The sequence below is a fragment of the Pelmatolapia mariae genome, linkage group LG7, assembly GCF_036321145.2.
Source record: "Pelmatolapia mariae isolate MD_Pm_ZW linkage group LG7, Pm_UMD_F_2, whole genome shotgun sequence".
Classification (NCBI taxonomy): domain Eukaryota; kingdom Metazoa; phylum Chordata; class Actinopteri; order Cichliformes; family Cichlidae; genus Pelmatolapia; species Pelmatolapia mariae.
Genome location: NC_086233.1, coordinates 37,893,890 through 37,917,514, shown reverse-complemented (window position 1 = coordinate 37,917,514; position 23,625 = coordinate 37,893,890). Strand labels below are relative to the sequence as shown.

Below are 23,625 nucleotides of genomic sequence, written 5' to 3'. Positions count from 1 at the left end.
ATTTATAAATTACAAGCCACTGTGTAGATGTTGGCGCACACGTGAGTGCATTAGTAATACCATGACATCAAGAACACTGGACTTGAGTTGTAACCTCTGCTGGCTCCAGCAGAGAAACTGGAATATAACATTTGAAAAGTGTTATTTTTAGAGGTCCTGTGATGAAATTTATGGGTGTTTGAGCACTCCCATAAAGGGTGTAAAATCGCCAATGAGGCAGAGAGATGGGCTGAGGGTTGAACTTGTCCGCGCGCACACGTTCGTGCACAAGTGTGTGCGTTTTGTTTGTGGAATCGGTATAAAAACCTACGAGGACGAAGAGCCACCGAGCAGTTCGCTGGACTTCTCTATTTCTCCTGAAGAAATCTCTGCTGGACAACAAGAATTTTGTTCGGACAACTATGATGTTTCCCTGCGCTGCTCTGTCACCTACTCTTTACCCGGGTTTCCTGCGTGTCCCTGCTACTCTCTCCGCGTCACTCAGCGAATCGGCGGCTCAGGGAAGAGGAACCGGCTTTCTGGTAGAAGATCACATAAGCCAACATGTCGGCTACATACATCGAACTTTCTCGTCCCTTAGTTCCGGAGACATTCTGCCGTTCAGTGCGGGGTCAAGGTCCTTTCCACGTACAACAGAACCAAGCACGGAGACATCCGGTCAACTCAGCCGCAGCAGCCCCGGATCTGTGTACGCAGCCAGCCCGGACTACCTGAAGTTCGGCGTCGGTACGATCCTGGCACCTTCTACATGGAGTCGTGAGTTTTTGATACCGATCTCTTTCTCTGCCCCTCTCTCCATGAATTTAACATATATATTTACACACACAAACACACACAGAGCGATCTGTATTGACTTATCGGAGACTTGAAAAGTGCTGTTAGTGAATGAATTAGCATAAAAATATTGTTTATTATTATTGTCTTGTGATTTTTTTTAATTTCTACAAACAATTAGCAGTGTATTTCTCTACCACGTAATTAAAAGTAAAAAAAAAGAGAGATAAAAGTAGCGGTGACGAATTCAGGCCTTCATTCAAAAGTAAAAGCAAAGTTTTTAACTTTTAACCAATTTAATGAAAGTTAAGCAATGGACACGTGAACACCAATCGTGCAATACAGTCGTCTGATGAGTTTAGATCTGAGGTGCCCTTTCAGTGGCACTGCTATTAACAGTCATCTGTATATATATATCTCTCTTTTCATGTTAAAATCCTAATCTGCCTGTCGATGCGAATCTGTTTTCTGTTTCCAGTCCAGAATCTTCAGACAAAGTCGCTCTCTCTGCCTTTTTTAGACAGAAGCCTTTATCCTTACATCAGAGCCTCTGATTTCACAGGTAGGTGGACTAGGAATGTTTATGTTGTCTTTTTAAACAAAGGATTTTTGATTTTGATTTTTGCAGCTTAAACTACTATATAATGTGTGTGATTTGAAGATATAAGGGAGAAAACATGACTTTGACTCTTGACTCATAATCACATTTACTTTGTGATGGGCTCTAACTAAAGGATACTTGATGTCCACTTAAAGTGTTTTGATTGTTCAGTGAGAAAAGAAATGCCATGCTTTGTTACCATATGTCACACCCACATCATATGGCTACAAACAGACACTAAATGAAATGAAATGCCTGGAAAATAATGGGCCTGGATTTTTTGCATTTCATGATCTTTTGGCATTGGCGCCTCCAAAGAAATTATTTAATATTAGAGATGTTGACTCATATAGTTTTGTAGTTAACTGATATCAGGCTGATATTTACCTATGGAAATATCACATCCATTTTCCAAGATACTGTGATGCAGAGATGAAAGATTTTAGAACACCTCAGTTATTCATGAAGAATTCTTCCCTGTAACCTTTGGGAATACAATCTTATACAATCAGTTATAGTCAACTAAAATAAGAAGGCTTTAAATTAAATTATGGCACCAAATGTTTTTGTGCTAATAATATTTAATTGATTTTATTCACACAGAATTTGTGTCTTATGTATGTTTTTTGTTTATTCAGTTTAATTTAATTTAATGTATCCCTTCTTTCCATTTGTTTTGAGTAATAAAGATGGTATTAATTAAATTAAAGAGGTCTTCCCAAGCCAGATTCAGATGCCTCAATCATTAGAGCTGGTTCCTTTCAGTGTAGAGAAACAGTGGCTCTAATCTGACCTTCAAATGACAAAGTTCCTCACCCTTTTCTCCAAATGTGAAACTAATCTCTGATGCATGTACCCACAATCATATTATTTTAATTATTACCCACAGCGTCTGGTCTTAAGTTAGGGTAGCAACATAGACTGACTAGTCTATTGACAGCTTCATCAAATCTCTCTCTACTATAACACACCAATGCAGTGGCGCTGCACTAGCACTCATTCCCCTGTTACACTCTTTGCCCAAACTAACAAGCCAGCTTAGTTACGTGCATCCAGATACTACAATGATATCAGATGATATTGAGTGACTGATGCATTTACTTTTAATTGTTTTGCTAAAAAAGAACAACTGACACATGTAGCAAACTGGTTGCAAATTAATAAAACTGCCTCAAAGCCACATGTGTCAGTTATTCCTTTTCAGCAGTACATTTAAAAGGAGACACCCTTTAATGCAGCCATTCACACCGACTGTGTAATTTCACTGGACAAATGTGCGGCATTTCCAATACTATTTTACTTCAGACACACTGCTAGATGATACTCTGGGTCTCCGAAATGATTTCTCTGCCTCCTCAGATGTGGTCTGAACTCTGCCAGCAAAAGCTCAAACTGCCCCATTGGCATCCTGAAATATGTGTGAAAGCGGCTTTGATACACCTTCAACTCCTGGATCAAACTATGACATTTTCAACTGCTGCTGCCTACTCATGAGAATTGCAGAACAGGATGAATGCAAAATCTCTGCTTTTTACTTTTCTTGTTTGAAAACATCAGCACCAGGACCATCATCGGTTAATCTCGAACTTTTTTTAGGATGAATTTTCAACAGAAATGCAACATGTTTAGTGTGTAAATCCATTATAAGGCAAGTTTAGATCTGGAAAACTTGGGAGTTTGTGTTGGTTTTTTTTACAACACGTTAGCTGTCTAATGGTCCAAAAAGCCTTAAATAAGCATCAAAGGTTCTACTCATGCATGAACTTGAGTTACATAATAATCGGGTTGGCTGTAGCTCAGGAGGTAGAGCAGGTCATCTACTAATCGAAAGGTTGGTGGTTTGATCCCTGGCTGATCCAGTTTGCATGCCAAATATCCTTGGGCAAGATACTAACCCGAAGTTGTTCTCTGATTCTTCCATCTGGCTGTGTGAATGTTAGATAGAAAACACTTAAGCATGGAAAAAAGTGCTGGTATGAATGGGTGAACGAGGCATTTTGTGCTCAAGTGCTTTGAGTGCTTAGGTAGAAAAGTGCTATATAATAAACAGTCAGTTTACCATAATACATAAAAACAGTACACCGTTACACAATTGCAGTTCTGGTACACAACATTCCTTTGTCATAAAGCCGACAAATCTTCCAGCTAAATTGCATTGGTTGTTAGTACCAACCATCTGAATTTCAGAGGAGCACATGGAGTGGTGATAGCACAAATACACGTGCCTTTATACCACAATACTAAAGTTGAAGTCTCATGTGTTTTTGTTTGGTTTGTTTTTCTTCTTCTTTCTCCTCATTATCTATTATTCTACTCATTATATATTATTTAGTAGACGATCGTGATTTAATTTTAAAAATGCCCTTTTACAGTTTACAAAACCTAATTTTTCTGGGTAATGAGTTCTGACCCATCCAAAGGCTATGACACCAGCTGAGATTTTACATGCTCTTATTCACATAACTGCATGAGGGCAATTGATTTTTAAATGTTAGTAGATTTTATTTTGTTGGTAGTTGTAATACAATGACGAAAGATGTACCCTTAGGCCCCCTCCTCAATTCGGAGATGGTTTTCTCTTTTCACATAAATGGCCTCCTTGACTTGAAACAAGAAATCACTGTGAACTTGAATGCTCGTTAAAGTCAGTTCTGTAGTTCAGACATTTGCTCTGCTGCTCTGACTGTAATGAACTGAAGGATGTTCAGTCCTGTAGCTGAAGATGAGACATTGAAATGGTCTTTATAAGAAACAGAGAAATGTCACTGGTCTGTTCAGTCACTAACTAATTACCATTACTCTGTTTTTTTTATGAGTATTATACTGTAAGAGCAACAAGCTGGACTCTTGTTCAGCTCCTGTGCAGAGGTTATTATTAAATATGTGCAAACAGCAGCATCTTTTCTCACTCTCCACATCTGTAAGCACAGTAACACCGAATTTAAAAAGCCTACACTTCAACAACCCCCCATTAACGGCGGATTTAACATAGTTTTAACGGAAGATGAATAACTGAGGATTGAAAATGTTTCTGTAGTATTGTTCACTCAAACTGCCTGTAAAATAAGTTCCAGGTTCTGATATCTCAGTTTGTCACTAACACAGCTGATGTATACAAAGTAAAAGAAGCTGGATTAAAATAGCAGTGCCTAATATTTATGTAGTCAAAATATATGTTGAATTTTTCCTCTGATGAATTTTACAGCACAGATTCTGTATATTTATTTATAGATTTTTTTAAAGAGGTTTTTTTTTACCTGAATATTTGAAACCAAGTTTGAATTATTCTTAATGAGGTATTGTTCACAACGTTACATGTGCAGTGCTCTGTACAGCTTACATCCTTTGAGAGAAATAATATGAAGCATTAATAGATGCCCAATACTCAGGCAGCAGCTCAAATACTTGTGATAGTACCTCATCATCTCATCTTTGCAGATCTCCCTTTAAAAAACACTATTCAAAAGTAAATACTATACTGGACAATCTGTTAGTATATATGGCTTATATGCAGCTAATATGTCAGCTGTCAGCAGAACTGTAGAACTGAAAAAATGTAAGAGCAGAACTTAAGATGCTAAAGTGTGTGAGGACAGAGAAAGATCAGCTTTATTTCAGATTTGAGGGAAAAACTTCGCACTTCACGGCTTGTGATGATTTTTTCTTTGCTCCTTTGCAGGAGCTACCCTCAGATTCAGACCTCAGCATCACCCAGTGACAACAGACAAATCTTCCTATATGTTCACTTTGTATTCTAACTTTTAAAAAGTGCAAAGACTAAAGTACCACATTGCGTGCTGTCAGTGAAAGCTGCAATTGTTTTATTGATAACATTAAAAACAAAGAGTCAAAGGGATTAATCATCCATGTAACTGTGTCACTATATAGGAGCATAAGCAATTACTCAGTTTGGTGTTTTAAGAAAGCTGCTGATCTCAGACCTGAGACTAGTCATCTGCATGAAGAAGACTTGAAATTTTCCCTGACAGCACGTAATAAAACCTGATGGCAGGTCAAAGGTTAATTTGTGTGTTGAATTTAAAAGTTTTATCTGGAATTCTTTTACTGTGTTCTTCCGGGAGTGTGTTAATTTAAGGTAAAGTAATTCAGTCATTTTGTACCAGAGTAATCAGAGAGGAAAATATAATGTATAATATATATATATTTTAAATATATAACTTTCTACAGGACTGCATAGAACATTATTATTTAAAAGTCAAGAGCCTCTGTGCATTATGAAGTCCCAGTCAAAAGTTTAAAAACACTTGAAAAATGGCAAAAAATCATATTTTGCATGGTTGGATGTTAACAAGTTTCCAAGTTGAGCTTCAACATGCAACAAGAAGAAACTGGAGTGAGACAAAACATTTGTTTGAGCATGCAATTTATTGAAAACAACCCTTAAACTGAAATATGCTGTTTTACCACTGATGAAAAGTTTAGGACCACGTGCTCAAAAAAAGGCATGTGGTCTTAAACCTTTGATCAGCTGTAAAACAGCCTGTTGCTCAAAAAATGTTTTGTCTCACTCCCATTTTCTTGTTGCATTTTTTTTCTTTTAGATGTCGAGAGTACCCAATCATTGCCCGTCTCTTAAAATCTCCTGTTTCTCTTATGTTTTGTCCATCTAGCCTCTGCCTCTGTGGTTCCTGTCCCAGGAACATTTTCATGGCCCCTAAGCCCCAGAGGGAAGCCCAGGAGGGGCATGCTGCGGCGGGCTGTGTTCTCAGACCTCCAAAGAAAAGGTTTGGAGAGAACCTTCCAGAAGCAAAAATATATTAGCAAACCAGACAGGAAGAAGCTCGCCAGTAAACTGGATCTTAAAGACACCCAGGTACACACCACATCATGGTTTTGGACCATTACTAACACTGTGATGGCTTCAAAAACTTTTTTTCTTTTTCCTCAGGCAAATCGCTGTAGATTTTATGACACACTTTGACATTTAGTCATTCAGTCATGGCCACGAGGAATCTTGTACAATAGTAAAAAAAAAAAAAAAATTAACACTCAGTTGATTATATTTTTGACATGCAAAAGTTGTCTGTAAAGGTTCTCAGTCATCCAGGGCATTGTAGTCTAAGGAGCTTGGAAAGAAAAGTGTCTGGAGCGTCTTCAAGAAACTTAAAGAAGTCCAGATGCTTTTCTTTCCAAGCTCCTTAGACTAGATGCCAAAGTTGTTTTCTTTGGAATAGTGATAAAGGTTATGAGATAATTACAAATTTCAGTAAATGGTATTTTTGCTATTAAAACATGTTTATGTGGGAACAGTGGTTCAAGTTCTAGTTTTAGTAGTTTTTTTAGTTATTCATTTGACACTGTATAAAATAAAAACATGTATAACAATAAATCTTATCCCAAGAAGTTGATTCTGTTCATCTGGATGTAGCGTTTTCAGTGGGAGAAACTTTCATCATTCATCCAAGTGACTTCTTCAGTCTCAGCTGACTGCAGGTTTCCCCAACCTTTTAAACACTGCATTTGCATAATGACTGAAACTAGCACCAGTGGCGAACAATGGGCTGTGAGGTCAGTTCCTTGATCAATAATATGCAAATTGTTATGACCATTGATCAATGGTATATATTGATATTTCTGAATAATGCAAAATGAAACTCATAGGATAATTATTATAATAATCACAATAATGAAAAAAATGTGTCTGTGAAGGTTCTCAGTCATCCAGGTCATCGTAGTCTAAGGAGCTTGGAGAGAAAAGCGTCTGGACTTCTTTAAGTTGCTTGAAGACGTTTCACCTCTCATCCGAGAAGCTTCTTCAGTTCTAAGGGTCAAATGGTGGAGAGTCCCAGATTTAAGCCCTGTGGGAGTTTCCCCCCAAAGAGGGACAAAGGACCCCCTGATGATCCTCTACCTAATCACATGGGCCAAGGCGTGAAAACGGGTGTGGGTCACAATCAGCCAGGGTTTCGGGTGAGCTCATTGTGAAACCTGGCCCTACCCTATCATGTGATTTCCTGAGGTCAGATGGCCCAGGGTGTGAGTGGGCGTTAAGGCGTCTGGGAAGGGAACTCAAAACTGGATTATAGATGGCAGACAGTTGGTGTCGTAAACCACCGCCTCTGTTCAAAGATGGTTGCTCACAGTGGAAATAAATGGCTTCTTTCACTCCTCTTTCAAACCATCTGTCCTCTCTGTCCAAAATGTGAACATTGGCATCCTCAGAAGAGTGACCTTTATCCTTTAGATGCAAATGGACTGCTGAGTCTTGTCCCATGGAGGTGGCTCTTCTATGTTGTGCCATGCGCTTGTGAAGTGGCTGTTTAGTCTCTCCAATGTAGAGGTCTGGGCATTCTGGACAAAACTCCAAAACACAAACTTAATAATGTAGTGTATGCTGTACAGTGTAGCGAGGAATGCCCAGACCTCTACATTGGAGAGGCACAACATAGAAGAGCCACCTCCATGGGGTTTAAATCTGGGACTCTCCACCATTTGACCCTAGAACTCAAGAAGCTTCTCGGATGAGAGGTGAAACGTCTTCAAACAACTTAAAGAAGTCTAGACGCTTTTCTTTCCAAGCTCCTTAGACTACGATGACCTGGATGACTGAGAACCTTCACATACATATCTTAGAAAACCTTTTTATTAAATATGTACATATTTTTCATTTTAGCCTGAGTGCAATCAAAGCACTGCCAGTGCTTTGATTGCACTCAGAGACATTGAATCTGGGTGGAGCATGTTCCACACCTCTATTGCCAAGGAGTTGCAGCTGCACTGTTGCTAGTGACTATCATTGTGATAATCTGAGAATCAGGTGGTGGACACTGGAGGTGAAGGGAGCTTTTAGGCTGAAGAAGGATTGGGCTTGGTTAGACTGTGGGTCTCTAGAGGTAGCTGCAAGCTAAGTGGAGTTCAGCTCTGGCAGTGGCTGATGTGAAAAATCAGATGTGGGAGAAGTTTCGGTAGATCATGGAAAAATACTTTTGGTCGACCTCACAGCAATTCTGGCAAACTTTCAGACAACTCAGAAGGGGGAACTGGTGCTCTACTCACACTTAATACAATTGTCCTGGGGATGCTACTGACCTCAACTGAGGATATAGTAAAGTGGTGGAAGAAACACACTAAGGATCTCCTCAATCCCAGTGTTAAGCTATGTGTAATAGAAGCAGATTCTGTGGATGAAGGGGAATAGTGGCCTCTTACTGGGAGTGACATCACAAATTTAGTTGATCAACTGCTCAGTGACAGGGCCCCTGGGATAGATGATGTTTGCCCAGACTTCTTTAAATCTCGGGATGTTGTGTGGCTGTCCTGGTTGACATGTCTTCCCAATGCTGTGTGCAGGTCTGAAGCGGTGGCTATGGATGGGCATACTGGGATGTTGGTCCCCCTTTTTAAAGGAAGGGGACTGGAGGGTGTGCTCAAATTACAGGGAGATCACATTCCTTAGCCTACTTAGAAAAGTATTTGTTCAAATTTTAGGAATCTTGGGGTGTTGTTCACAAGTGAGGGTAGAGTGAAGCATGAGACTAACAGATGGATTGGCTCTGCATAGGCTGCACTAATGTGTTGTGGTGCAAAGAGACCTTAGTTTAAAGGTGAAGCTGTTGATTTACCAGTCAGTTTATGCTCCTACCCTCAACTGTAATCATAAGCTCATAGACTCGGAGAGAAAGAATGAGGTTGTGGATACAAGTGTAGTTTCCTACAAAGGGTGGCTGGGCTGTCCCTTAAGAGAAGGTGAAGAGTAGAGCAGCTGCTCTTCCACATCAAAAAGGATGATTCCTTGACTCCTCCTAGGTAAGTTGTTTCAGCCATATCCTACTGAAAGGAGGTCCTGAGGCAGATCCAGGTCTCGCTGGAGAGATTGTATTTCTTGACTGGCTGTGAAACCACTTGAAGAGGTGGCTGGGGTTATGGAAGTTTAGGATTCTCTGTTTAAGGTGATTGCAAACACAAACCCAGATAAGTTGTAGAAAATGGATGGATGTACAGTACATAATAAATAAAAAACCTACGGTCTCTCCTTTATTTACCTTTATTTTAAAGTGGTGTAGATTCTCTCCACTGTTGCCAATTATTTGCTAATAGAATATTATCTGCTCAAGGAGGGTCTGTTATCTTTCTGGCCTGTAGGAGGATGAGGGGAAATAAATCAGAGAAAAGAGAAGTACGGAATATGCTTTGGTGCTTTTCTTTGGTTTGCTGCTACATATGAAAAAAAGTATACATTAAATACTGAAAGAGCAGGAACTTACCAGCTGGCCACCATTAGTAGTTCAAACTTGAATCACAGAGATATTTTCTACTTGATGTTAACCAATTTTTTGTGTCATGTGAAGGTGAAAATCTGGTTCCAAAACCGCAGGATGAAATGGAGAAACTCCAAGGAGAGGGAGCTGCTGTCAACGGGCGGCTGTCGGCAGCAAACCCTCCCCACCAAAACCAATCCCCACCCAGATCTCACTGATGTGGGCAGCACGTACAGCCACAGGCTGAGCAGGATTGCACCATACAACCACGAGTCGCATCTCTGTTGTCACCATCCTAACTCTTCAACTCTATCAGAGTCAGGCAAACAATCAGAACTGTCAGAGTCAGACAGTGAAGAAATCACAGTTTTATAAAAGATATAGATTAATGGAGTATTCCTAGAAGATGATGGAAGTAAATGAATTAGCTCTCCATTTTGCCCTCTATTTTTTTTGTACAGTGTTGTGTATATTACCTTTATAGCATATCTGCACACACTAATTAAAGTATACTGAGCACTTTTAGATTTAATATTTGTAGTTTTTTTTTTAACTTTAAATATACAAAATGTTCTTTCATTCATATTTGTATTTGTTGCATTCTCTCACAGACACAAAAGAAATAGAAAAATAAAAAAAAACTAATTTAAAGTGTCATGTCAGGTGTCCTGTCTACCTTACCAAATTATGAACACAATGCCAACAACACAAAGAAAGTTGGAAAAACAATCCAAAGGGTTTTTAAAACAATCTGCTCTATGATTCTACTGTAGAAGCAGGTAGGTTAATTCCAAGGAGAGGGAGGGTAGCAGAAAATTACACCACAACAGCGAACAGTCAATATGTGACTCCAACATTACTGGAGGGCGAGGTAAAGAGTAAGCATCTGGTTAGATACCATATTTTAAAGGTTATTAGGGCCAAGTACAGTATCCTCAGCTTTATCTGAATTTAGAAGGATGAAATTAGAGGTCATCTGTTCTTTATGCCTTTAAGACATTCATACAGTTTAATAATTAGTATAGTTATTTGGATTAATGGATGGGTAAAGTTAGGCCTATTTTGAATGGCAGTGAAAATACATGCTATATCTTCTAATGATACTGACTAAGGGAATCATGTATAACATAAATTACTCCTAGCACGGTTGGCCGCAAGGTGGTTGGTGCAAGCTGGTGGACACCAGAGGTGAAGGAAGCCATCAGAGAAGCAAAAACTTGGGTGTGGGAGAAAAGTTTTTTCTATGGCCTAAGTAATTGCTTTGAGACTTTCGTAAGGCCTCAAAGCAATTATGGCAAACCATCAGGTGACTCAGGAAAGTCCTGCTCTATCAACATGGTGGAGTGCTGCTGACTTTAACTGAGGGTATTGTTAGGTGGTGGTAGGAGTGAAGTCGCGGAGGCACCTAAACAGCTCCTTGGTTGCAGGGCCTGTAAGTGGATGAGTTCCTGAAGCTTGGGTGTTTGCCCAACCACCCTACATGTGTTTTGTGGACTTGGAGAAGACATTTGACTGTGTCCCTCAGAGTATTCTGTGCAAGGTGCTTCGGCAGTCTGGGGAGTCTGTTTTTTTTTTGGATGCGTGGTCCTAAACTGTTAATCAGCTGTACAACAGCCTGTTTCAGTTTAAGGCTACGTGTACACTAATCTGGATAAATTTGAAAACGGCTAAAAAGGCTCCGTGTCCACACTATCATTTTCAATCGTTTCCAAACAGTTATTGATCCACACCGAAACAACTGAAAATGCTTACATTCCTGTTTTGTGCATGCATGAAACGAAGGACAATTCGACCTGCGTCATTTCTGTCTGTTGTTTATTTACTTTCCGGCTCTTTGAAAGGTCGTGCCAAAATGTTGAGAAAAAGCACCGAGTTTTTTAAATGGTCTGACAATGAGGTGGAGTTGTCGCTGCGAGTAACACAAAAGTACAAAGTTGCAAAAGCGAGTGAGAGTTAAAGAATTTGAAGAAAAGCTATCTGAAGCATGTACAAACTGATATTAATCTTGTCTAGGGCTGTCAAAATTGAGGGCAAACAAAACAACTGCAGTATAATGCCCTCCGCTGACTTAGTTTAATTGGTCACATGACTGCATCGTTTGACTAAAATGCGTCACCAAAACGGAGAGAAAAAGATGTTTTCAAATGTAAACGTATTAGTGTGGACATGGCCTTGCTGTTTTCAATAAATTGTATGCTCAAAAAAATGTTTTGTCTCACTTCGATTTCTTCTTGTTGCATGTTGAAGCTCTCCTTGGAACCTTGTTAAGATCCAACTATGCAAAATATGATTTTTTTGCCATTTTTCCAGTGTTCTTAAACTTTTGATCGGGACTGTACAATCTGTGGAAATGAGCTTTCTCGAAGGGTAGGCTGGCCTCTCCCTTAGAGATAGGGTGAGGAGCTTGGCCATTTTGGAGGGGCTCAGAGTAGAACCACTATTCTTCCACATCGAAATGAGCCAGTAGAAGTGACACTGACAAGGATTCCTCCTGGGTACCTCCTGCATGAGATGTTCTGAGGATGTCCCACCAGAAGGAGCCTCCAGGGCAGACCCTGGACACGTTGGAGAGATATCTCTCGGCTGGTGCATGATGCAGTGACTGTTTCTTCTTCAGTCACCTTTTCCACTTACTGTGTGTTTATACACCACTTTAATTATTAATTATTATTTATCTCTTGCTCTTTTCCTTAGTTTACCTATTCCTTTAAAAAGCTCACGTTTAACTGTTCCCTTTTAACTGGTGATTCTAAACTGGCTGTTGGCATGAATGTTTGTTTGTAATGTGTGACTCAGACCCTGTAACAAGCTAACAACCTCTCCAAGGTGTAACCTGCCTCTTACCCTATGACTGTAATAGTTCCAGCGACACTGTGACCATGAATTGGAAATACAAAATAAGCTGGACTTTACTGGACACAATATGACATCAACATGGATTTCTTTTTTTCCCCAATATTTTATATAATATACAACTAACTGATCATGAAAATCATTTAAAACTAAGAATGGTATTACTTAATGAGACACTAGACACTAGAAAAGTAGCTTGGCTTTACCTATGATACAATTCAAAAGTCTGTATTTTTCAAAGGATGTTGTTTACAAAGGATGTACAGAATACATTTGAAAGCTAAGGATGGATAAAAATGTATGACCTTTGTAAATAAAATACAAGAATTTTTAATATTTTATAAAGAACCTGAAACCAGTCCTCTGTAAAACATTTCATGAACATAACGTACAAAGCACATGCCCTGTGTGTCACTCTGTCTCACTGGGAGGATTGATAGCAGATCCTTGAATGATGTCTCTGATTCTCTGTGTATCCACCAACAGCGCTTCATTATTAGGGTCAATCTTCAGAGCAGCAAGGAAGTCTTGTAGCCCTGAAATTAAATTGTAGGTAGATCAGCTGAGACCTGGACACCTTTTGAGTCACTGTAAAAAAAAACACGCTCCACATATTTGACCTTAACCTTGACCTTAGGTAGGACAAAGTTACTGTCATGCAAGTTACAACTCAAGCCTTGAGTCGTGGCTAACAAGTTCTAAGTAAAGTCCGAAACAAATCACTGAGTGCAACACATCAACTTATTGACATTTTAAAGCAACAAACCTTCTGGATAGGCCTGCAGCTCGCAGAAGGCAGATCCTCGACGGACAAAAGCTCGAACTCTGGCAGCTGCATTGGCAGGGACTGGTGGAGTCAGCAGATCAAGTGCCTGCAGTAAAAAAAAGTGGGCAGATGTTTACTGTATGCTATTCCTCTGGAAAGTAAATAAATCTTGACCATTCATTGTGAGAGTTGGACCATCCAGAGCATCTGTCAGTCCACCTGTGCAACAAATCCAGTTGTGAAATTTTCTCGCTGCTAAAGTCAATGTTAATGGTTTTATAACAAAGTGGAAGCCACTGGGAACAACAGCAACTTCAGCCACAAAGTGGCAGACCACGTAAATCAACCGAGCAGGGTCAGCCGATACACAGAGGGTTCTGCAGAGTCAGTTTATTTACCATTAGAGCAGTGGATTGGTCTTTTATATGTTTCACTGGAGCACTCAAAGTGCTTTACACAACATGCCTCTTTCACCCATTCATAAAAGCAATTTTTTTTTACTTGAGTGCTTTGTATCTAAGATTCACACATTCACACTCATACTCCAATTGTCATGGTCTGGCAGTTCTCACCGGCAACCTGCCCGTTGTGTCCATGTTTGTGGTGTTTTTTTGTTCTCCCTCCTTTTCCCCGTTATGTGTGTTTATGTTGACGTTCGTGCTCCCGGAAGTTTAGGATCCCCAATGATCATTCGATCCAAAAGTGTTCCTGCTCTGGAGGCAGCCACACCTGTTGCTCATCAGCTGCCGCCAGCTGCAGCTGATTGGGAGCGTCCTATTTAACAGTGTGGCTGAGCTCCAGTCGATGCTGGATCGTTGAGTTTACCTCATCAGTACAGCCGTGAACTTGCTTTTGAAAAACCTCGCTTTGGAGATGGATTGCCTAGCTAACTCACTGTGTTTATCTTCACTAGGAATCGGGAGCAGAGTGTGTTTTCACAGGAGCAGAGTCACGGATTGGATTGGAGTTTGCCATTTCACTGTTCATGGACACAAGCACTGTGTGGGGATTTTGAAGAAGATCACCTTGCTGGGACTTGTATATATTTTACCTGTTGTTTTTCACTGTAAATAAATTCACTATTTTCTCTCGGAAGAGTCCCGTGTTTGGGTCCGGATCCTACCTACACCCTGACCCCATTGGATGCTTCAGAGAATACCTTGCAGTTAGTATCTTGTCCAAGGATAATTGTCATGTAGACTGAGGCAGCCAAGTTCCTTCTGAATAGTAGATGGCCTGCTTTACCCCCTAAACCACAGACACCCCTTCTCCATCTGGCAATCCGATGGATGAGTCTTGGTTTGTGTCAGCAGAACAGTACTTGTCTGACTGCAAGTGTAAAGTTTGGTGAAGGCGGGATTATGGTGCGGGGTTATTTTTCAGGTGTTGAAACTCTTAATGCTTCAGCATACTAAGACATTTTGGGTAATTTCATGCTCCCAACTTCATGAGAACAGTTTGGGGATGGTCCCCATGTGCTCCAACATGACTGCACACCAGCACACAAACCAAGGCCCTTAAAGACATGGATGAAGGTGTTTGGTGTGGAAGAACTTTATAGGCCTGCAGAGAGTCCAGATCTCAATGTACAGAACACCCTTGTAGTTAATTAGTGCAGAGACTAATTCTTCCCAGGTCTACTTATCCTTGTGCTGACTCCCCATTAATGTCTGAACTCATAAATGCACTTTTGAAATAATGGTCAAAAATTTCTATAAACACACTCCTAAACGTTGTGGAAAGTCTTCCCAGAAGAGTTAAAGCTGTTATATCAGCAAAAGGACCTTATCATCATATCAAACCCTATGGATTAAGACTGGGATGTTAAAACGTAAGTTCATATACATTGGTTGATGAGCGAATACTGTTCGCAATATAGGATATAATGCAGTGATCCTAGTTCAAATCTGCTCTGAGCCCATTTAATGCAACTCCCAGCTTTCTGCCTGTCTATCACAAAAAAGACTAAAAAAGGTAAAATTAAAAATTTAAAAAGCTATAAAAGAAAACATACCTGAGAGGAGTCTTCAATGGCCTTGTGAAAATTTCTTAACTTCAGATGGCATGCGGCCCTGTTCGAATGCAAAGCAGGGATCTTCCCCATAACCCTGATAGCCAAGCTATAGGCATTCACTGCTCCCAGGAAGTCCCCAGTGGCAAAACATTTGCTAAAAAATAAAGTTCTGTTAAACAGAGCTGATAACAAGGAAAATACAATTAATTAAACAGTGAAATTAAGCATGAAAAAACAAAACATTTCAGTTACCCAAAAAACAACAATGTTTTGTACTTAGAAAAATAACAAAAAGTAAACCTCCTTAGAGACACTTTGAAAGTACAGGTTTATGGAAAACAGTTAGTTAACAGTCCAACTGTTAAAAAAATGTTTTGGTGCTTGTTAAACTCTGCCCCTAAAAAATATTTCAATCAATAAAACACAAAAGCAAAAAACCCAAACTAACACTAAACTAATAATAACCAGACTAAAAAAGGACATCCACCCTGGAAACTAAACTGAACTGAACTGAAATTGGAAAGAAAATCTTGAAATTTACAAAGAATTATAAAAATAATTTAATTTTTTTTTTAAACTAAACTCTGTTTGGTGACACACTTCACTCACTCTCCTTTGTCCTTTAACCAGTAAGGGTTCCCCTCCTCTTCCTTCAGGTCTTTTAGCTCACCAACATCCACATTCACTTTTCGCCAGGTTTCAGCTTGTTTTCTCAGCCACTAGTTGGTTAAAAAAAACAAAAAAAAAGCATATAAAAAAGTGACAAAGGTGTGTCTTCCATCCTACTGGGTGATTTTCAGTATTTGAAATTATTCTCAATAGCAGGGCCAGCAGTAATGTTATCTGTTTTACAAACAAACGCCAGATCTACATAAGTGATCAAATAGCAGTGACTGTAGAAAACATGTGCAACCTGACAGCTCCCCCAAAATGAATCCAAAACATCTCTATTGCCCCCTGGTGTCTGACTGCAGTATTAATCATAAACACCATGTCTTCCATGTTAGCAGATAACACTGGGGTCAAACTATCAATCAAAAGTTGCTTCACCAAGTTGCTTTGCAATCACAAAGAAACCTGCGCATCTCTGCTTGGAAACTGCAGATAAAGCCCGAATTTTGAGAGGTGGTCCAGTATTTACTTTCCAACAGAGTCAAATGTTAGAGTACCACCCAGTGTTTTGGTTATTGGACTTTTTGGACCTTGTTTATTGTTATAATGTTTCTTAGTCTTTATTTGGTATTGTTTAGTTTTCTTGTGCTTTTTAGTTTCATCCCTTGTATTTCCATACATAGAAAAAGAAATGTATGGAAATACAAAGGATGAGACGTATGTATAAACTGTTTCCCAGTTTAGTCAGTCTTGTCTTCATGTTTGTTTGCCTAGTTGTCTGTTTTACCAGTTGTGACTCTGTGTGCGTGTCTCACCCTCTGTCTCTCGTCCCTCGCTCTGTTATGCGTCTCAGTGTGCGTGTTTCTCGTACTTCCTGTTTAGTTTGCCTGTAAGTCCTGCATCTTTGACAGCGACTGTCAGCTCTACACTGACAGCCTGAGGTGTTCTGCAGTAAACTGCACTAACCGTCAGAAAGACATGTGGCATCATCACCCTTTTTTGTTAAGCTAAAGGTGTTTGTAAGGTAATCAGTAATTAGTCCTTAACTATCGTCCTAAAATGAACAGTCAGCTGTTGGGGAAAGCTGGTGTTTGTTTACTAATCCATGCATATCAAATAAAGCTTATCCTTATCCTTATCAATCAAATTAACCTGAAAAGAAACTACTGTATGTTTGAATGTTTCAAAAAATTGTATACTTCAATCCCTCATAAATAGCACGTTTAACACAGTTTTAACAGAAGATGAAGTACTGAGGCGACTGAAAATGTTGTCACTGTATTCTTCACAATGACTGGCTGTAATATCACTTCCAGTTTGTAACTTCTGTTTGTTGATAACACAACTGATGTTAACTAAATAAAAGACACAAGATTAATTGAAAAAAAAAATGTGAAAAATATAACAAAGTCTAGTATGCTGTGCTGAAACCAAATATAAACATTTGGTGTGTTAAAACAAATTGTATGTTTAATTTTTCCACTAATTAATTTTTCAGCACCAGCTGTTTATATTTATTTATATATATTTTTTTACATGTCAGCTGTCAGCAGAACTGTAGACTCACTAAATGTGAAGAAAACATTACCTGTCGGTAGAGTGAAGATCCACTTTATTTCAGGTTTGAGAGATAAACTAAATTTCACATTTGACATTTGGTGATGATTCTTTTTTCTTTGTGGTAATATGATCTGCCCTCAGATTCAGACCTCAGAAACATCCAGTGATAACAGATAAATCACACTATATATGCTCATTTAATCTTGGAGTAAATTTGTCATAACTCATAAATTAACTGATCAAAAAAAAGCTAAAGGTACCAAATGATGTACTGTCAGTGAAAGCTGTAGGTGTTTTACTGAGAAAGCTAAAGTCAAAAAGTCAAAGGGATTAATCATCCATATAACTTATAAAGAGAGACACATTAAGAATTGTAAACTGGAGTGGTTGTTTTGATGTTTAGCAAGCTTCATACAACTAGGACCAAGCTGGCCTTAACCCAGGAAATCCCCAGGGTGAATTTAGCTGCTGATAATATTGTGGACTCTCTTTGTTTATGTCATCCCCAGTCTTATGTTCAAATCGCAAAAGACAACATCTAATTTCCAGATTATTCAGATATTTACAGTAACTCTGGGCCTCTGTGGAGTGTGCAGTTCTGGCTTAAAAAAAATTCCACATGGTAGCCCTCACAAGTGCACAGCGGGAAGTAGCATGGCATCCATCTTTTATACAGTCAGTACAGCTAAAATGTAAAAATACTCCATATTATTTTTTTTCTATTTCTGTCCCCCCCCCCCCCCCCCCCCCCCCCCCCAGTGGGTTAATGTTATCTTTGGGGGCCAAGGGAGTGTACAGTTATCCAAATACCCGAATGAACAACCACATTTTGTATTATATAAATGATCATGCAATAATTTATTTGCTACACTCTGTACGTATGTATGTTAAGTGTGATTAAAATCCTAACTCTTAGACTGGAGCCACAGTCCACTGTATTGTTATTGTTGTTCAAATACTCTCTTAAAATGGTTATTGAAACTCCATACTCCATAATTCTTTTTGGTGGTGGTATTGGTTTTCACAGCATTCAGGAACTCACCTCCTCCTCCTCTGGAAGTCTGGACTCTCTGAGAGCTGTTGGAAAGATTCTTGGGGTGAATGTAACTCGAATGTTTCCACTGAGTCTTGGAGGAGGGAGTTCATGTTGGGCTTTCTTGCTCTTTGCATTACTGTTGCTTCTTTGATCTGCAAGCAGGAATATGTTCATTAATATCAGCCTGTATAACGCCAAATCTAAGCACCAGGAAAAAACAATGTAGACTGCAAGACAAATTTGAACCATTTGTCATTCTATGAAGCTTCACTTTAGGCACTTTGCCTACCTCACATCCATGGCCAATTTATAATTACCAATTAACCTAATATACATGTTTTTGGACTATGTGGTAAAGCTGAAGTACTCAGAGGAAGGCAGGCACAGGATAAGATGCAAACTCCACACAGAAAAACTCTGGGAGTCTTTCTGTGTGGAGCTGGGACTCAAACCAGGAACCTTCTTGCTATGAGGCAACAGCTCTAACCATGACACCATGCTACCTAAAAGAAGTGTAATGATGGCTTGAGGTTAACAATGTTAATTCAGAGCAAGAAGGTCCCGGGTTCAAACCCAGTTGGAGGCCCTTTCCGTGGACTGCAGGCTCGCCATGTGCTTGCATAGTGTTTTTCCTGTCCTTGCAAAACATCCTAGGTGAATGCTGCCTATGTCACCTCAAGAGTTACATTTCCTGCTTTTTTGTTTATTTGGGTTTTTTTTTACTCACCCAATTTCATTTTTTCTTGGTTGGGAGGTCCACATTTTTGCCTCTCTGTCTCTGTTCTTAGTTGGCGTGCTTTGGCTTTTTGATTTTGCAATTTTAGCTGGACATCCTGCTCTGCTTTTTGTTGTTGTCTGAAATGCCATGCAGTCAACTCTTGTGTGGTTTTCTCTTGTTCTGCGTCCTTTATCTTCTGGATACTGTCTCGTTCCTCTTTTTCAAGCTGAACTCAAGGAAAACATAACAAAACACTAGAGGCTCTTTTCAGGATCAAACAGGAGAATTTGGTGATTAAACAGAGTGGAAAATTACCTTTATCACTGTCTCCAGAGCATATTTGTTCTCTGCTTGTTGTTTTGCTGCCTTGTTTCTAGACTCTGAAGAAAGCTTTTCGTTGTATTTTAACAGGGCCCTCTGTCTGATCTCCATTTTTTCTTTATTATCTGAAAAACATTATGAACTTAATTTAATCGGGTAATTTCACTAAGATTAAAATCCCAAGTAAAGCCTGCTAGGGTTGGTTGGGCAACTGGGCGAATATCTATCAACAACTGAACCGAAGTAATACTAAAGCTGAGGTAACTTCATGTGCCCAACACACTTATGAATACTGAACAGGCAGGGCACAGAAAGGGTAGAAAAATATGCAGTGAGTCCCAATTTTGATAGAAGCTGTGCACAGAGCATCAGCAGAGGAACAAACTTCTAAAACACTCCTGATGTGATTTGAAGCATTTTGAAGAGCAAAACAAAGCTCGGGATAATGCTCTCCCTCTAGTGTCTAAAGGTAAAGAAATAGCAGCTTAATATGAGCTCCAGTGACTAGTTCAGTGTCTCCCACACCTATACTTCACCTGGTATATTTGGTGATTAATTTTAGCATTTCTTATTTTTATTTTTTTTTTATTAATCTATAAGAACGATCATCCCGGGGATGAGATATTTACTAAAGTATCTGGCAAATAAAATATCTGAGGAGAAGAACCTTATAACCAATCAACCAGCTGGTTAACCAATGAAGTGTGTGTGGCTCTTTTTCTGGTGCAAATATAAATGGACACATATTTATGTGTGTCATGTTAAAAAGATGCTACACTCTTTTTCAATTCTAAGGTTTTACATATCAGGACATAATAAAAAATGGCACTTAGCATGTCTTAAAATGAGATAAACAATGACATGGCTTACCTAACAAAAACCCTGCAAAAATGCACAAGCAGTGTTTGAAAAAATAAGCCTACCAGTTGGTATCACAGTTTTTCTTGATTTCACAGCAGAAAAACATTCTCACTACTCTTAGTGCAGTTCTCAAATCAGTAATGCATTTCCCCACCCATAATAGCTTTTGTCATTGTTTTTATGGACACTACTATTGTTTTCATGTTGTTTCCAACATTAACAGTTTGTACTTTGTCAATCATGGACTACGAAATGGAGCAGTCGTTAGCCATATCCCCTACATGGATGGCATCAAGCTGTATGCCAGGAGTGAAAAAGACATCGACTCACTGACAGATGTACAGCTAGAAGTATAGTTGGATTGTAACAAAGAGAGAAAAAACAGTCAGAACTAAGGGGATTGCACTACCAAAAGGCAAAAATGTATCTGGGAATCCCACAGGTAAATGGGAACCATGAAGAGGCCGCTAGGAAAGCCACAACTCATGGATCTTTGTTGTCTCATGAGACAACAGATGCACAAACTGGTGATGGCTAACCAACCAGACATAGTGGTGGTGGACAAGCAGAGAAAGACGGCCGTAATGATAGACATAGCTATACCAAGTGATAGCAACGTCAGATATATAAAGGCTAATTTACACCCCACTCTCAAAAACTGATATAGATTTAACACTGTCTGTGTAGCTAGATTTAAGAAATACGTGCTTAGAGTTTAAGTTCTTAAAAAATGTTTACTGCCATCTTGTGCCAGTACAGAACGTGACATCATCGGGTTTCTTGGTTGGTTGCAGTCAATACACTCACATTAGTTTATGTTAGCTAATTTTAACAGAACCAATAACTCAAGGGAAGACAAGGGAAGGCAGTACAAAGGTGACCCCGTAGGGGGGCACCTTTGTACTGCCCCTAGCTGCAACAATGCTTATGTTAAGAAACCAAGAATATACTGTTCACTTTCACTCTGTCTCTTAAGCAGTAAGCGTTTCTTCATTGGACTAGCTGCACTGAGACAGGAAAATCCACCTGTTACCCATAATTTTCGTTTTTATAAACCATTTTATGAATCAGAACAGTTTGGAGGGGAGCCTGTTTGAGTCAGGTGACAGGTGGTTCGCTGGATGGACAAGCTGGAGTGAGAAACTGTTTTTTCCTTGTGTGGCTGGATTTACCGAGAGGCGCAATCAACTGATGCGATCAGCGCTATTTTATGCAATAAAATAGTCTCTCTATCCCAAGAACACTCAAACAGTTAACAACATATCAGGTTACTACATGTGCCTCACACTACAAACAACTATGTTTCTTATCGAGGCATAAGTGGGAATCCGATGATGTCACGCTAAATATGTTTTGATAACTTTAACTTTCAGCACTTATGTCTTAAATCCAGCTACACAGTAAGTTTTATATCCTTGTCAGTTTATGAGACCAGGGCTCCATGATGTAAATTAGCCTTTATACAGGAAGTGTTTCAAGTCCATTTTACATAATTTTACAAGCTTGTAATTGCCAGATAAAAGCCCTCAAGAGACACTGTTCACAGGAAAACATCCAGCTTACCACATCAAAAATTTCAGGACTGCTGCATGACCAACACTGTCTCTTCTTGAACTGTCACATGTACAAATGTATTATGATACATTATCATGGGTTCAGAAGACCAGAGCCTTGTTGTTTATTGAAATGACCACAAGTTGAAGCTCTTACTCGTACTTATCATCAGATGCTCCCACACTTTGTTGGTCCTTTTTGGCAAAGTGATGACTGCACATCCATTTGCAACCCTTACTGCGATTCTGTCATCATCAACAGGTTCAAACAAGAAGGCTTCAAACACATAAGGCGGGAAATGCACCTGTGAAGAAAAAAAACATGAATACATGTTATACTGTAAGAATTGTTGTTAAGAGAAATGTAAGACCATCTTCTGGTTCTTGTTTAGCGATTAATTTGAATTAAATTTTGAATTTATATGTACATATATAATTTTTTTATACATATATATATATATATATATATATATATATATATATATATATATATAGTTATTATGACGTCTTAGCAATGGCTTTTTCTTGCTGCAACTCGTCCGGTCAAACCTGCTGCTTGAAGTCTTCTCTTCTCAGTTGAAACTAAGACTTGCTTACTACAACCACTATTAAGCTGTGCTTGAAGCTGTTGTCCTGTGAGCCGCCTATCACACAAGCTGTTAACTCTCAGAAACTTGTCCTCTGGTTCAGTTGTGGCTTTGGGTCTGCCAGACCTCTTCCTATCAGAGTGTGCCCCAGTTTTTGAGTGCCTTTTGATGGTGAAGGAAACTGTACTCAGTGACACTTTGACTTTCTTGCAATTTCTCTATAGGAAAGACCTACATTTTTAAGTGTTATGATGGTCTGTCTCTCTTCCATTGTTAATTGCCTTTTTCTCGAGGGTATGGTACTACAGTGTGTTCCGACACTGCTTTTATGCAGACAGAGGGGGACGGTAGAAAAATATCCGGTTGGGAGGGGGGCTTTAATGATGCATTTGGAAAAACTCATGCAGACAGCTTAATATGGTCATGTCAATTTATATTTATATATTTCTTTTCCTTCTTTTCCTTTTCACATAGATGGCTACAAAACTATTGATAAAAGCGCTCGAAAATATACACGGCAGCTGAGTTGGCTGCAGCTCACAAACTTGATCAAACTGCGGCACATCGTTTCAATATGTCTCAATTCTGTGTGACACAGAAAAAAAATGCTATGCAGTCCAGCTTAGTCTCTGACTGAGACCAGGCTCGTGGTAAAGTCCCATAGATATAGTATTTGATACACAAACAGTAAAAATACAAAACTCCTTTATTCAGAACTTTACCTTGAGGTAATCGTCCGTACAGACAATGTCTACCTTCCCGGCATTCGTTCCTTTTAGAGGCACATTAATGTAAAGCGTCGTCTCCGTCTGGGTCCAGACGTAGTCCATCACGACCAGAGGCATTTTTGGTACAGCTGAGCTCACTGTTTGATTCACCTGTTATTAGAAGAGCCAGAAGGTTGTGCTTTGATTTTAAAAAATCGCTCTATTTCGTTTCATAAACGTGTCCGACGTGAAGTCCCGTCGCACCTCGCCATGTTACTATGGTAACCATAAACAAAATGCTGACTTTGAGTTTGTCGGAAAAACCTAAACTGAAATTCGTAACGCATAACCACAATGCATTAAATATTTTTATATATTCTTCTATAAAAATCCGCAAAGCAGAAATCCATAACCTTTCTCGGCAGGAAGTGCACTCAACACCT

At 39.3% G+C, this 23,625-nt stretch overlaps 2 protein-coding genes across 5 annotated transcripts; one reads left to right on the top strand and one right to left on the bottom strand.

Moving 5' to 3' along the window:
- The first annotated feature begins 329 nt into the window (after positions 1 to 329).
- LOC134631061 (homeobox protein DBX1-B-like) lies at positions 330 to 14,302 on the top strand. 4 transcript variants are annotated; one of them, XM_063479004.1, is made up of 5 exons: positions 330 to 756; positions 1,253 to 1,336; positions 6,007 to 6,209; positions 6,765 to 6,904; positions 9,685 to 9,791. In XM_063479004.1, exons 1-5 carry the CDS (start codon positions 402 to 404, stop codon positions 9,686 to 9,688), a joined length of 786 nt encoding a protein of 261 aa, XP_063335074.1. In that variant the 5' UTR covers positions 330 to 401; the 3' UTR covers positions 9,689 to 9,791. The 4 variants fall into 4 exon arrangements, with proteins under 4 accessions (XP_063335074.1, XP_063335075.1, XP_063335072.1 ...); XM_063479005.1 differs by lacking the exons at positions 6,765 to 6,904; positions 9,685 to 9,791 and adding an exon at positions 14,127 to 14,302; XM_063479002.1 differs by lacking the exon at positions 6,765 to 6,904 and having other exon boundaries at positions 9,685 to 10,194.
- Positions 10,199 to 23,320, bottom strand: dnaaf4 (dynein axonemal assembly factor 4). The gene is made up of 9 exons (XM_063479001.1): positions 23,198 to 23,320; positions 22,046 to 22,193; positions 19,469 to 19,599; positions 19,163 to 19,379; positions 18,442 to 18,587; positions 15,837 to 15,946; positions 15,228 to 15,381; positions 13,214 to 13,319; positions 10,199 to 12,983 (listed from the first exon to the last, which is right to left on the bottom strand). The coding sequence occupies exons 1-9, from the start codon at positions 23,318 to 23,320 to the stop codon at positions 12,859 to 12,861; spliced, it is 1,260 nt and encodes a 419-aa protein (XP_063335071.1). The 3' UTR covers positions 10,199 to 12,858.
- Positions 23,321 to 23,625: the final 305 nt, after the last annotated feature.